Raw genomic sequence first — 16308 nt, 5'->3', positions numbered from 1 at the left:
TTTTTAAAAAAACTAATCATTCTCTCGTAATTGTTATATCACTCAATAAACTCTCTATTAATTTAAATAATTTCACTTTTTTCAGGTGAAATCTCAAATTAGTACAAATCCAGTCACTTAAATTCTTACACATTTTTTTTTCTAATCCAAATAGAGTGTGAATGTTTGGTGTTGAGAAAGGATGTGAGAGGGATTCAAGTATGAGAGAGAAAGCGTGTAAAAGAGTATGTTTATCTGATTCACGCTAACATCTTCATAAGATTCACTTCCCAATAAGGAACGTATTATTTTAATGTAAAAAACAGTTAGAATTTAGGATTTATGCTGTTCTTTAGATTTTCAACTCTTTAGATTCATTTTGGCCAAAAACTATTTCTTTTAAACTTACTATTATATGAATTATAACGAATTTTATACCACATTGTAATTAGAAATGGTACAAATAGTTCGTGATTTTCTTTTATATATTTAATTTTTTTATTTTAAATAAAAAATACACACCATATTCATTGATTAGTGTTTTTAAGAGGATGAATTAAAAGGATTATTATCATTAATAATTGGAATTTCATATGTTAAATTATTTCAGTGTCATTAATGATTAGAAGTATAAGGTTATAAGTTACCAATTATGTATCTTTCAAATAATATAATATAAAAAAACTATTTATTTAAATTATTTTTAATTTAATTTTGAATTTAAATGAAAGAAAAATATCAATCCGCCCCATAAAAAATACCCGTTTAATCATCCCGTAATTACATTTATTTTGTCTCTTTCCTTAATATGAAAATTTATTTATAATTATAAAGAATTATACTATATATATCAAAAAACGAATATTTATAAGAAACTTGCTAAAATATATATTTTATTAAATGTTTTTTTTTTTAATTTCTGTTTAAATATTATACCATTTGATTCTGACCCTGACAAGATTTCATGATTGTTTCTTCTATATTTTCATCTTCAACTTACCAATATCTCTTCGATCTTCTCAAATTCGTCAAACTTATTCCTTTTGTTTTTTTTAAGGTAGTGTTGATAAAGAAATTTGTAAATATTATAGAGAAAAAGGAATAAGTCAAGCAACAAGTTAGAAAAAACACCACGACACCTTATCAATGACAAAATTAAAAAATAAATACTTAACTAAAAACAAAAATTAAACACTTAATAAAACAAAACTTTTCAATAAAAATATCCAAATTTATAAGATGGATATGATTTAATTAAACCTTTACGGAACATAATGTTAAGTGAGTTAAAAATATAAAAGACATGTAAGAATATGAAATAAAAATAAACAATTTTTTGTCTGGAAACCTAAAGTATGAGTGAGATAAAAATACAAAAGTGATGTAAAAATATGAAAGAAAAGAAAGAAAAATTTAATTTTTTTGTCAGAAAGCCTAAAGACATACCTCACTTCTTATCAACTTTTTATCTCATAAATAAATTAGTGTATTTTTAATTTATTTTCTATTAAAAAATTTGGTTTTAATAACTAAAATTTTTTTTTTTATTTTTTTTTAAATATCTTACTTTTTTGACTTTGTTTTCAATGAAATGACGTGATCATTTTCAACTTCTCAAAATTGTTCATCCCTCCCACTCTCTCCTTATCAAAGACTTGATCCATAACTTAGAAACAGACAAACATATGTCATCTCATTGATAATAAAATAAATCAGCAAAGTAAAGTAGATTAAAGTAAAAAATATTTTTACACACTCAGTTAAAACAAATATTGTTAATTTAAACTTAATAGTGAAATTTATATGAGATACTTATAACTCCAAATTTATGAAGTATTAATCCTATTTACAATCATGATCATTCACTCTAATCTTAACCGCTTTAAAATCACATATTTATACTATAAATTGAAGAAGAAAAAGAAAAATAAATGAAATGAAATGAAATAGATGGGTGTGAAGATGAGAGTTTCTGGGTGGGTTGGGTGTTAGAAATTATTTTTTTTGGGACGTGTTTAGACATTTACTCTGGTCATGAAATATGCTAATTAAAATTATTTCTTAGGTATTTTATGTTAGGTAAGCTCTTTCTATTTTTAAATATTTATGGTTGCGTATTTTTCTTGAAATTTTCTATTTATTATCAACTTAAAATTAGTATAATTTTTTTTTAATTTATTAATTCTTATAACTAAATTATTTTTAATAAAAAAATACATGAAGTTAAAATAATAATTACGTGGGATAATATGTAGACCAGTATAATAAAATAGATCATTAGTTTCGACCAAAAGCTAATACTAACAACGTTAATTATTCAATATTAATTATTTAATAATATCATATCACACATTCAATAGACTTTAAAATTATGGATCCTAATTCATTTAACATGTCTAAACTAATTTATCACTAAGTTTTAAATTAATTATTTAATTAAAGAAATTTAATATCGATCAAGTCAAAGTTAATGTATTTTTATTTTAAATTTTATTTAATTTAATGTCAAGTTAGCCAATACTAAATAAAATATATTTTAATATTATGATAATTTATGTCAGTGTAGTACTAATGATAGTAATCTATAAAAAAAATCTACAAAAAAATTTTAAAAAAAAGAGTTTTATTGAGAAAGGATGGTGAGATCAAAATTCCTTTGTGGTGAATAATTTATATTAGTGTGGATGATGGAGATGATTTTTGATAAAGAAGATACACATTAGGATATTTATATAGAAAAGTGAGAAAAAAAATTGTGTGTTTTGATTAGTTAAATAAAGTTCACATAGATTAGAATTTTTTTTTATATTTAAATTTGGGCTTTTGAATTAAAATTTATCTACAGATTTCGTTGTTACAAAGAACACGTATTCATAACAAATAAAATTAGCGTCACTTAATTGATATTAACTTAAAAAAATATTAAATGTATATTATATTGATATTAACTTAATTAATAATAAATTAAATAAATAATAAAATAAATAAAATTAGTGTCAATCTAATCGATGTGAACTTAAATAAATAAATACTATAAATAAGATTAATAACTACTAGAATTTAACGCTAATAACTTTTACAATATCATGACTTAAAGTTGATTACCTGAACTCTATTAGTGTTTATTTTATTAACATTGTTTTAGTTATGTTAATCCGAAACTAACTAGTTTTATTATTAAAAAAAAGATTAAAATAGTTAACACTTAAAGTTGACTTTATTATCTCACAACTAAAATACACCATGGAGTGAGCGTGAACTTAAGCAATATATACATTTTATATAATATAAAATTAAATTTAAAAATAAATTTATATTTTTAACTTGTAAAAGTAATTTTTTTGTTTGGTTTCGCTAATTTTAGTAACATCGCGTTTTATTTGATATTGTTATTTATAAATTAATTTGATATTTTCTTGTAAAGGTACTAGTTGAAGTTCTTAAAGAATTAAAATGTGGTAATGTGGACTTTCCAAAATGTTATCCCTAAATTTATACAGCAGTTGACCAGAGTGGATGCTCTAAATATATAACATTATATTTAAAAGTGTGTAGTTTAGATATTTGAAGATAAGTGAAGCAGAATAAAATTAGACTACACTAAAAATGAAATAAACTTCTTATATCATTGTGATACAGTAAAAGTTTTCATTCAATTTCATATAAGATATTATCGTTTGAACTAGAAGACCTAAAAAAACAATTAAAAGAATTTATTGAAAAACAAATAATTAATTCTAGTGTATCTCCTTGGGATTGGAACTCCTTTGCTATTAGTAAAAAAAGATTAAAGGTCTAGCTTGTGTATAAATTGCAGTCAATTAAATAAATAAACTTACTATGAAGAATAAGTATTTTTTTATGATATGATAAATCAACTTAGAGAGGACCATGTGTATTTTCCAAAATAAACTTAGAGATCAGAAAATCAGAATTAAACTCCATGTACATAATCTTCTCTTATACGCAAATATAGACTAAAAATATATATAGGGTCATTAAAACCCCATTTTGTATGGTGTCTTACTCCAGCCCTTGTAATTTATGAAGGACCATTTAGAGTATCAATCATGAGTAGTAGAATTCTAAAAATAAAGTAGCCACCAACAAAACAAGCAAAATGGACACTACATTTACTATGGTACAACGAGTGGTTGCAATGAAACAGAATTTGTCAAAAAAAAACCTGTCAGCATGGTTCAATTCATTTAACATTAACTTCTTATGAATCTTTGCACGTTACCAACTGTCAACTTCTAGCGCACACACAACGATGATGTAATCAAAATTATAGCCATTGAATGTTACAAGTTGTCACGTGACGGCAACTACTAAACCCTAATAAAATTATAGCATGAACAGCTAACAAAATGATCATGTGGTTCAAGGAAATGAATCACTTCAAAAAGAACAAATATCCATCTGAGAAAAAGAAAAAATGATATACCATGCTTAAACATATCCATTCATTTCTCTTCAAATAGATCAATAGTATAAAATGAAATAGGGCATAATTTATTATCCAAGAGAGAAATATCAGAGAACATACACATTTTAGCACATTCCGTTGATTATGTTCATCTTCCAACAACAATTTATGCAAATCTTCATGTTATTCTTCCGAACAAAATTACGCTGCACAGTCCAGATTGCTTGCACAAAGGTGAAACAATAGTTGGTCTCGCAAGAACAAAACCTGTTTCAAGAATTATTGCTAAGTATCACCAGCTAATCAGATTAATGATTACATTGAAAAATTATAATAATATTTTCACCCAACCCAATCATTTTCATTTATTTGTTTTTCATGAATTCTCTGCGACAGTGTAGAACCCGTGGTATCAAGTCATGCTTTCCTGAGATTATGCTATACATACATTTGAAGAACATGAACAAGATTTACTTGGTTTCATATCAAGCTTCTTAGGCAAGTTTTCTTATTTGTTTTTGAGTTGGAAAATTAATTCTTACAAATTTTACTAACTCTAAACCAAATTAATTGTGAAATTAAAAAGATTCAATCAATGCAAATATAGATAAAAAAAAGTACTAACTTTTCAATTAATACTAAGTTCGCTCCACAGTGTAAAGAAAAAATTAATGATTGATTGAAAGGTGAGAAGAATATTTTAATTTTTTTTATATAATTAAAACTGTAGTTATTTTAAAATAAGTGCATTGATTATTTTGAAATGAAAATAATACATTTTACCTCTTCAACTTTGTTGCCCGGAGAAATTTTACATGTTAATAAGCATTAACAATGTCAAATCACTATCGAACCTTATCCAAATTGGTAGATTGGACACCCATTATATATATACACAATTTCTTATAACAAAAAGCAATTATTTAGTATAAAGTTTCGCATACATGAGTATTAGCAACATATTGTTTACACTTTTTTATGATTAACTAAAATTTATTAAAATTATAAAATCATAAGAGAGACTCAGTAACTATGGAGTTGAAGCCTACAAAATTTTATAGTTTTTAATACATTTAAGTCAATAATAAAATTGGTGTCCAAAATAATTTGATAAAGAATAAGTTTGACACTTCTTCTAATACATACTCATGTGTAGATGAGAAATCAAATTATTCGTAGAATAATTACGAGGGTTACTGTTATTTTCATTACTCATCTCTTAAAAAATTGAATGATACAAGTAAAAGATCACTCTAATTCTTGATAAATATATTTTTGCTAACCATCAATATATTTATAATTAGTTTACTTAGTCAGAAACATATACAATTTTTGGATGAGAAGTGTACTTTAATTAATTGATTAATAAAATAATTGGTTAATTTAATTAGTTTGTTGAACCTATCCTAGTATCCTACTAGATCACTTAGGCTTTGTTTGGATTGAGGAGGGGATTTGTGAGGAGGGGAGGGAGTGAATTTGTGAGGATTAGAGAGGATGTGTGAGGATGTTTGGATTGAGGGATGATAGAGTGGATTTGTGAGGATGGTTTATTGTAAATTTACAAATTTATCTTTGTTATTAAAAAATATTTGAATAATGAATTATGATTTTTTTAAAATTTGAATTAATTAAATATTTTTAATATATAATATTCATAATTATTTATATTTTTTAATAAAAAATTAAAAAATATAATGAAAATATTTTTGTGTTAAATTGAAATAAATTTATTAAATACATTAAAATTTATGAAAATAATATTTATTATTATATTCATTTGTTACTTTATATAACTATATATATATATTGTTGATATTATAATTTTATTTTTTATTTTTTTATTTTTATTATTTATAATTATATGTTGTTATTAATAGTATAATTAAATATTTTTGAAATTATAAATAATAAATAAATTTATATAATATTGAATTTTATATATTGTAATAAAATGAATGCAAAAGGATATTTTGGTAAAAATACAATAATCCACATCAATCCCTCCAAATCTCTTCATTTTGTGAAGAGTAAAAAGAACCATCCACTCTCTCTCCCATCCACTCCCCCACCCTCAAAACCCTTGAAACAAACACAAAAAACACCCCCTCCCTCCTCCTCCATGGAAACAAACACACCCTTAGAAATATTTAGTCTCATGCACGAATAAACAGATGATGGCGTGACTATACTATAGATAAGGTCAACTTATAGTATATGAGTTAGTATAAAGCTCATCTTACAAACTTTAATTATGTTATGAGCAATTGTAGTATTTTGGAGTCTCTATCTAAGGAGAAGCTTATGTTATTAAAACTTGATGAATTGAAAGGTCTTGAGTTTGGTCTGATAAAATTAATTTGGATGAAAATTTTCAAATGGTGTGAATCCTATTAAAATATTTACCATGAAAAATAATAGCCACGTTTTTTGCATTAAAGCACCATATATTGTTTTTCTTGTCCACAGTTTTATCAAGTCAAGAGTTGAGCATTACCTCTTCCTGAAGTAGGGGAGGGAGATCTTCAGTTGCAAGGAGGCTCAATACTTCCACTTGCAGCTTTTCTTCTTTAAAACCCGACCACGTATGCAAGGGTAAGGCCAATAAAAGTACCGTAAAGACATCTGCATTAGACGGGTGCATTTCTATGCAGTGACCTTCATTACAAAGACACAGCCAACTTGGCTCCCTTTGACACAAAGGGACCAACAGGTCAACTTCTTGTTCACTACCACCACTAGTTGTAACAGTTCCTGAGACTAATGTTCCTGGATTTTCACTGTCAAAATTCAGATGTTTTACCTCTATTTGACTGCAGCTTTTTCCACCCGACAAACCTAGCCTGCCACAACCAGTCAAAAGATCTATCCCTTGGCAACAAACACCAGTGTCAAGTACTGCTAGAATATCTTCGTCACCAAGGTTTGCATAAGTTTTATAACATGAACTTTCAGAATCCAACCACCTGGTCACGTGTTTGAAGAGTGCAGTTGTCCGAATCTGTTCCAGTATGTCAGCCTGAAATTTCAAATCTCTCAAGTATTATGATTGTTCATTTATTTGAAAGTTCCTAATTATGAAAGTGATGCATTTGACAGATTCAAGAGTGAACTTATCCCCACCCCAAAAACCAAAAAGGAAGTAGAGTCAAAACCTTTAACGCAAGCCTTCCTTTCTCCTTGTCGCTCAATGTGAGATTCCCATCTTCTTGTCTGCGAACTTCAGCAATCCATGTTATTAACCCTCTCAATTCACTAGGAGGCGGTTTAAAAACAACAGACAGCACTTCTTGAATGTCTTCTAGATCCTCTGACTTTAGAAGTTGGGGGACATCTTCAGTTAGAAATTTGGCCACACGGCTCCAACCTTCATCTCTACAACTCTGCAAACAATCTTTTAAGTGTTTATTTACTATTTGCCGTAATCTACAAATAAATAGAAATAGTTTGCACAAAGCATAAGAAAATAAAGTTTTTGTTAACATAGACTGTTACGTATATGTTCAACCATTACAGTTCCTACAAGTGAAAAAGGATGCAGACCTCCCAATCACGCTCCATATTTTAACATATGTATGGCTATAAGACTTTTTATTGTTCAAAATGATTTCAGGAGAAGCTATTTCTAGCTGACGTAACGTAACCATTACAATTTTACAGTGAGTCAGGTTACTTTTCCCTCTAATTAAAACTCATGATTTTAGAAATTTTATATATGTCCTACAGTGGTTCAATAAAGATTCTACTATCATCACAATACCACAGTATAAAGTATAGACGGTGCTCTCTTAAGCCTTGAAATAACCATGTACCTGAAATACAAATTTCCAAATATAAATTGAGGGCAGCAACTAGAAAGATTTTAAATTAATGACACTGATACATTCAAATAGTACGATTTTCAAATTACATCAGCAGATAACAACTAATAAGACATATGTGGATAGAATATAGAGATATACAAAAATTTAGTACATATAATCAAATTATTGTTATGGCATGATATGAGGTAAAGATATTTTCGACTTCTTTCCCTCCCAAATTCTACAACATGATTAGAATGGAACTTGTTACCCTACAAAATAAGACTCGGAAAATGTACCTTTATAAATTAATCAAATTAATTCACCAAAACTTGAAAATCATTGAATATTAACTTTGATAACTAACATAGCAATTATTCTCTGGAGTTCAACTACTCTGATTTCTTTTCTTTAACGAAATGCACCAGGCATAAATAATAATTAAGTTGTTTGAAGCATAGGATTAAAATAGCAATTACTATATGGAGTTCAACTACACTGATTTCTTTTCTTTAATGAAATGCACCAAGCATAAATAATAACTAAGTTGTTTGAAGCATAGCGCATTAAAATAGCAATTATTATCTGGAGTTCAACTACTCTGATTTCTTTTCCTTAATGAAATGCACCAGGCATAAACAACAACTAAGTTGTCTGAAGCATAGCATACATGCACGAAAACTACCACTTTTGAGAAATTCATAAGCTTGCATAAAAAGAAAGAATAACCTAAGAGATGAAAATCTATTGAATAGGAAAATATTTCCACTGTTCAATAACCAGTTCTCACACAACATTCAGGAAGGTTTGGTTTTGGCGAAAGGAGAAGTGCAACAAATTTGAAGGAAATAATAGTTATTAAAGGGGCTGTAATTTTGATGAAATTTTACCAAAGACATTGAGAAGTAAAGAATGTGTCGCCAGCATCCCTTAAGACACAACTAGTTGTTATGCTAATATACTTTAATTAGCTGTGTAAGAGATCTTAGAGTTACCCCCTTCGAAGTCCCGTTGCTTGATCAATGGTGCTCATTGCCTCCCAGAGAAGGGTAAGGGGAACCCAGTGAGGAGGATACTTGAAACGAGCAACATCCAATACGAGGACCATATCCTTTTCAGCATGATATCCTCCAACTGGTGAAAAATGACCAATTCCAGTCTGTTACCCAACAACATGACAAATTTCCATCATTTCTATAAACTCATGCAACTCTCCATTTCCTACACTACTCAACAATAAGTGTATCTGTATAGAAAATGACCTTAAACGTTGAATTAACCAACTATGTATAAAGTGAAGTAGGCCTGATCAAAGTTAACTAAACAGGAGTCATGAATAGACAAGAATCTAACACAAAGATGAATGATTAACCACCTGATTGAGGGGTGTCCTGTGGTAAGACACAATGACATGAGAATCCTCAGAGTGAGAGCACGAAATCACATGTTTGCGGAACTCATCAACCGAGCTTTCATCCGATCGAAAGGCCACCACCTTAGCTCCATTGCATCGAGCCAAACACGCAACTCTCCCGAATGTAATGCCTTCCAATTGAATTTGAGTCAAAGGCACACAACAATCCAACATGGACTCATCAAACCATCTCCAAGGACCTGTTAAACGACTTTTCCTTTCATGAATTGAAAACAACAATAAGAAGAAAAAGAATAGAGAAGATTACTATACCAATATACCTTTCCATTTTCTTCCAGGATCAATAGCAAGGGCATTGAGGACAACGGAAAGTGTGGCGAGACCGCAGTATGCAGGTTCTGATTGTGTCTGGTAGTAGGATATCAGCTTGAAGAAGGCTTCCATGGTTCCTCGCTCAAGTGCCTCCCCAAACAGATTCTGTGCAAAGAACAATGAATCGATGAAACTGTTGAAGGAACAATTAGAGAAATGGAATGATGAGAAAGAGCGTTGACCTTGCCTAGGGGCGAAGCGAACTCGATTGAAGGGTAAGGGAGCGCTCTGCGGTATAAACCTGGGTTCGCCATGCACATCAAAACCCTCTCTTCCGCAACTGCTATCTCTTCCTAACTTAACAAATTACCGTCACTCACTCTTCACTTCCATCTTCTTCTTCTTCACTCTCTCAAACAAAAGTAAACAAAAAAAAAAGAGTGAAATACATTCTCTTATAAATTAAAAATTAGACTATATGTAAAATCATTTATCAAAAAATTCTATAAATTTTTATGAATTTTATGTTTTAATTTATGACTGTATTTTATTCCTCTACAAATTGTTACACGTAACCTTCTCCAAAAAGAAAAACATTGAAGTCCAATGAAATTATTCTTCTAACTTTTACGAATATCACTTTCATTCTTTTCCACACTGTTCCATTATAAACAAAATTACATATAAGAAAATAAAAATTAAATTTTAAAAATTTAAAAAAATTGATTTAATTTTTTAAAAAATATAAAGAGTAAATTAAGCTTTACCAAAAAAAGTAAGACCAGATATATTTGTTATTTCCATAAAAAAATAATATATACCGTTTCTATCTAAAATTTGTTAAAATAGTATCGCTAGACTCCATCATCACATTTAAGATATTGTAAATTTTGGAACTCCCTTGTGATTTTATCTTTAAAAATATCTTGGATGTACCAGAACAAGTCCTCCAGTCAAGGTCTAAGAGGAACGAGTTTTCCTTAATTCAGGGCTAAGAGAACGAGAGTTCATATTTGGAACCTCTTTTTGTCCCCACAAACATCAATGTTCTAATATTAAGTTTGTTGAGATAGAATCGTTAATCAATCCACTTTAAATATCAGAACTCCGTCACAAATTTGAGGTCATAACATAATCGTTATATAAGTATAAATATCAAAAGAGTAAATGTTTTATTTTTTTTTCATAAATACAATTACAAATTAATTTGCTTTTATTTTTCATTCTTTTTATCATATATAAATAAATATAATTCACATGTCCATTAGTTAAGACCGAGGTGATTAATTTTAAATTAAACAACATTATTTATTAATTTTCTTGATTTAAGAAACTGATGGCTGATGAAAACTATGTTCAACCAGCCATTGAAATTATCCCTTGGTCGAAGAAATATTGGAACTAGTGAATTTGGGATCACAACACCACCAATAAATGCAACCCAAAACGTGCTAAGGATGAAAAGCTATTTTAAGGCATAGGTATGATGGAGAAGTTACATGGTTGTACACATAGGTAAAAAAAGAGCACAATTGCAAGCTCTATGAAGATAATTTGAAATTCTTTGGAGTAAAAGAAGGAGATTCTTTAGATGAATACTTTTAAAGAACTTTGGCCATTTTGAGCAAAAGGAAACATATGGTGAAAAAGTGGAACAACTTGTAATTGTTGAAAATATTTTAAGGTCCATGACTGCTAAATTCGAAGGTTGTCTAGTTCGATTATATGGTATGCTAAATTAAGGAATCCAACCACTAAGATTATGGATGAACTTCAAAGTAGTTTTTTTCTTCATGAACAAAAAATTAGAAGAATAGAGAGGAAGAGTAGGTTTTGCATATTATTAATGTCGGGAGAATAGGAGGTAAAGGAAAGGATAGTGGTAGATGGAAGAAAACGTGAGACTCAATTCATTTTATCAAATAATATGTGAAATAATATTACTTGTCACGTTCTAATCTCACTCCTAATTCTACATCAAATTTAGAGAATTTCAAATTTATAGGATAATTCATACTTGTGTGCATATATGTGTATGTATATGTGAACATGTGTTATCAAATTTTTTTTAATAAAAAGAACTTTAAAAAAGTTTGTCCATTTTGAACTAAAGCCTACAACCGTGTTAGCTTTCTTGAAGACCGCAACAAAGATGAAGTTATCAAATTGATTCATGGAAGTTCCCAAAAGTAAATCTCTTATACTATGAGAAAGCCTTTAAAGTTGGAATCCTTCTCTAGACTCATAAGCATACTAAGGAAAGTTGTATGATTAAACTGATTTTCTTATTGAAAATGCATGTTCAGGAGGATTAATAGTTTGTTTTTATTGTGTTTATTTAAGTTGTGAATGACTATAAACAAAATTTGTATTTAACTTTTTTTGTTAGCTTTTTTATACCAATAAGTTCTATAAAAGTTCCTGTATGATACCTAAGAGTTTCTAGCTTGTTGCAGAAGAGATTCATAAGACTGAACTAAGAGAACTGTTATCTTCATGGAAACAAATAATAAGCCTTCCCAAACTGTGAACACTATGAATAGAGAATTTTGAACAGAAAAAGATACTAACAAGAAATCAAATTGAAATTGCAAGGACGAAACAAATTGAGAGAGTGCATGCACTGTTGTCTAATTAAGAAACACCACTTCACCAGGTTAATTTCCCGAAGTTTTTCTATTTCAGAAATTAAGGATTCTGATTGTAATAGTAATTATTATTGAATTAGAGATTAAATAAAAAATAAATTTTAAAATAAGCAAATTTTGTTATATTCATAATAGTATTGGAGAGATTACAATGTAATATTATAAAATATAAAAATAACCCATTAACTAAATTCTATGCTCCTAGTCATAAAGATACAAAAACAAGTTGTTTAGAACATGTAAAAGAAATTGTGATTCTTTCATGTAATCATTATGTATTTGATGAAGGAAAAATAATATTTTCCGAACATAATTATGTTTCTGTGGCTACAAAAATTTCATACATTTTCCGCTCTTCTGTGTGAAAATTTATGTAGGAACCACCTAATTTTTTAAATATTTCACTTCATTTTTTTTTCTTCTGCTAAAACATACTCTTCGAGTGTGTTCCCACTTCTCATTTTCAGTGTACCAAAATCATTAACAGTTCTTTAGGTTCATGTTATTTAATTCATACGCCATCTTAATTCTCTAATTTTGATTCGTCATATTGGTATATATTCTCTTCTTGCTAAAGATCAATCTGTGTCATGCATAAGAATAGATCAATCTCTTCAGAATACTTTAGTATTTTTCTGTAATTAGGATTACAATTTCATCTCAATAAACAGTATAATAAATATAAACACAGATTCTCCAAATGAATCTACAAATTCTAATTTGAGTTAGCATAATATTTATTTATTTTTACATAATTTCATTCGGACAATCAAAAGAGTAGAAACTAGAAAAAAATACAAAAAAATATAATTTTGATATACATAAAAACCATAACCAACAAAATATCTAAAGTACATAATAAATCTTCTATCAGATCAGCAAATGAGGTATTGAATCCCCGGTAGAAAATAAAATCTTCAGTTGTCAAAAATAGGTGAACACCAACTTGAGTGACTCTAAATTTGTATGGTATCTAAATTTAAGCTGTCAAGATTATGATCCTGATCAACCTTGCCCTCTTGACATCTCTTGAGAAGGTGAAGCTGACGTCTTCAGTGCAGAACCTGAAATGCAGAATTGTAATAGTGAGTGGAAGTTGTTAGGAGGATACAGTGCTGACGTGCAATGTAAAAAAAGTTATAAAACAAATACCTACCTCTTCTTGAAGCAAAGAGGGAAGGTTTTCAGTTGAAACCAGACCGTGTATTTCTGTCAAAAGCTGCTTATCTGTGATGCCAGCCCATGTTGTCGATGGTAAGGACAGTAGAAGCACTGTTAGCACATCCATGCTAGCTGGATGCATCCTCATATAATCACTGGGCCTAGAGCAACTGCAGCATAATTTCCTACATGATGAAGGAACCAACACATCAACCCCTTGCTCAGTGTTACCATTTACCACAGTCCCAGAAACCATTGTTATTGGCTTGTCATCTTCGGCTTTCAAGCGTTTCATACATGTTACTTGACATCTATACCCGGCTGGTGAGCAAGGCTTCCAAGCTAAAATTTCTGCTGCTTGGCAACAAACACTTGCAGCGATGACAGGTAACGCATCTTCATCATCTAATGATTCCCTGCTGCAAGAATTTGACAAAAAGGAAGCTACATGTTTGAAAAGGCCAGTCTCCTGTACCTGTTTCAATACCTCTTCCTGCATAACAAAAAACTTATTAAAAGACTGTTGAGACCAAAATAGAATATACAATGAATGAGAGAATTATGCAAGATTGGACATAATTCATACCTTCCCAAAGAATTTTAAGAGGGATCCAATGTGGAGGATACTTAAATCGTGCAACATCCAAAACAAGTGCCATGTCTGTTCCAGCGTGATATCCTCCAATAGGAGAAAAGTGTCCTGTTCCAGTCTGTCATGAAAATAAAGTCAAGATTATGTAGAACTAAGAATATGGAACAAATCCTTGTTCCAAATTTCTTTTATAATGACTAATCAACATGATAAGTGATAAGAAATCAACCATCAAACTTGGAAAGTTTCATGTTTCCTATTACGTTAAAGTTCCACAAACCAGAGAACATACTTGCTTAAGGGCAGCTCTGTGGTATGAGGAGATCAGGTGACAGTCATCAGATATTGAACACTTGATGACATATTTACGAAAATCATCAATGCTGCAATGGCTAGCACGAAAGGAATCAACTTTAGCTCCAGCACATTGAGCCAAACACACGAGCTTCCCAAACGTGATGCCCTTAACTTTGACATTCTCTAGAGATTCACAACAGTCCAACATAGATTCATCAAACCATCTCCAAGGCCCTGCAGATAAAGAAGACAAAATCAGGATGGTAAAATCAAGGCATTACAATTGATTTAAGCCAGATTGATTCATAATTAGGACATGTTTACACAATTTTTTCACAAACTTTCTAGACTAAAAGAAGTGAGAAAAAAATAAAATAAAGAAACTTCCTGTTAACTAAAATTTGCTTTATATATAAGTTAAATAAATATCACTTTTATATAAGATCATATAGATTTCAAAAGTGTTTAAATTTTGTCCAATCAACTTAATCACATAGGTTTGGTTAGTGATAAAAGCATAAACAGTACCTTTCCACTTCCTGCCAGGATCAATGGCAAGAGCATTGAGGACCATGGACAAGCTAGCGAGACCGCAGAAAGCAGGTTCGGATTGTGTTTGGAAGTGGGAAACCAACTTATAAAAGCCTTCCATGGTTCCATTGTGAATGGCTTCAAGAAAAAGTTCCTGAAATTCAAGAATAAAGAAAAATTAAGTAAAAAGAGGATACCAGTAAAAAATTACCATGTTCACTCATTTTTATTATTGAGCTATGAGAGAAACCTTACCTTGTGAGGAAGCAAAATCGATTGGGAAAGACAAGAAAAAAGCATATACTCTTTCCAAAACCTAAGCACTAAAACTATTTTTCTCTGTTCAATGTTTGATTGAACAGGTTATTCTTTGATGATTTTAACAGAAAAAAAAAAATTATTTCTTTTTTTTTTGTTGCAGAGGTTCTTTGTTTTTCTTCCTTCATGAAATATTGAATGTGTTGTTACATTTTATGCAGCTCGGAATCATGCAACAGAAAATTCAAATTTAAAAAGTTATATCTATATTTTTATTCTTTTTAGTTTTTTTTTATAATTAGAAATTGGAAATGCTTTTAGAACTTTACAACTTTTTATTTACTTAGTTTTATTTCTTACAATAAAATTATAACAAAATACTTTTGTATAAAAAAACCTAAATATGATTTTATTTCTTATTTAATCTCTTAAAAAAATGTTCTGTTCGATTATAAGGAGGGAAAATTAATGAAAATATAAGGAAAGAAAAAAATAGACTGAAGGAATAATATGTTTATTTTTTTGAAAAAAAAAACATTAAAAAAAATAAATTATCATTCTAAAATAATGAATAAACTAATCAAATTAAATAATTGCACAATTATAAATTACACATGATTTAGAAAATATCAATTTTTATTACAACTTTCACTCTTTTATTCTTATATCAATTTCTTTATTATTTTCTTTACCACTAAATAAGGAAATGGTTTTTTCACTCATTTTGCTCGGTCAAAAAATTGAGTTAAAATTATTTTAAGTCTGAGATTACCTATTTTTGTTTTAATTTTTTATTCTGTAAAATAAATTCTTTAATTTTAATATTTCTAAAATCTAATTACTATTATTATATAAAATGAAAAAGTTATACCTAGTAGTATTTTGATAAAGATATGCAAGTAGTCAAAACAATTCACCAGGAT

At 28.9% G+C, this 16308-nt stretch overlaps 2 protein-coding genes across 2 annotated transcripts; both read right to left on the bottom strand.

Moving 5' to 3' along the window:
- Window positions 1–4402: 4402 nt before the first annotated feature.
- LOC137814306 (glutathione gamma-glutamylcysteinyltransferase 3-like) lies at window positions 4403–10539 on the bottom strand. Its single transcript, XM_068616962.1, has 8 exons — window positions 10141–10539; window positions 9907–10063; window positions 9587–9825; window positions 9207–9370; window positions 8169–8220; window positions 7564–7791; window positions 6906–7427; window positions 4403–4675 (listed from the first exon to the last, which is right to left on the bottom strand). Exons 1-8 carry the CDS (start codon window positions 10216–10218, stop codon window positions 4610–4612), a joined length of 1506 nt encoding a protein of 501 aa, XP_068473063.1. The 5' UTR covers window positions 10219–10539; the 3' UTR covers window positions 4403–4609.
- Window positions 10540–13271: 2732 nt separating this feature from the next.
- Window positions 13272–15543, bottom strand: LOC137814305 (glutathione gamma-glutamylcysteinyltransferase 1-like). Its single transcript, XM_068616961.1, has 6 exons — window positions 15383–15543; window positions 15125–15281; window positions 14592–14830; window positions 14294–14417; window positions 13703–14200; window positions 13272–13610 (listed from the first exon to the last, which is right to left on the bottom strand). The coding sequence occupies exons 1-5, from the start codon at window positions 15425–15427 to the stop codon at window positions 14109–14111; spliced, it is 657 nt and encodes a 218-aa protein (XP_068473062.1). The 5' UTR covers window positions 15428–15543; the 3' UTR covers window positions 13272–13610; window positions 13703–14108.
- Window positions 15544–16308: the final 765 nt, after the last annotated feature.

Source organism: Phaseolus vulgaris, chromosome 1 (genome assembly GCF_000499845.2).
Source record: "Phaseolus vulgaris cultivar G19833 chromosome 1, P. vulgaris v2.0, whole genome shotgun sequence".
NCBI lineage: Eukaryota > Viridiplantae > Streptophyta > Magnoliopsida > Fabales > Fabaceae > Phaseolus > Phaseolus vulgaris.
Note: the sequence above shows the minus strand (reverse complement) of the source record. Positions and strands in the feature narration are given on the sequence as shown.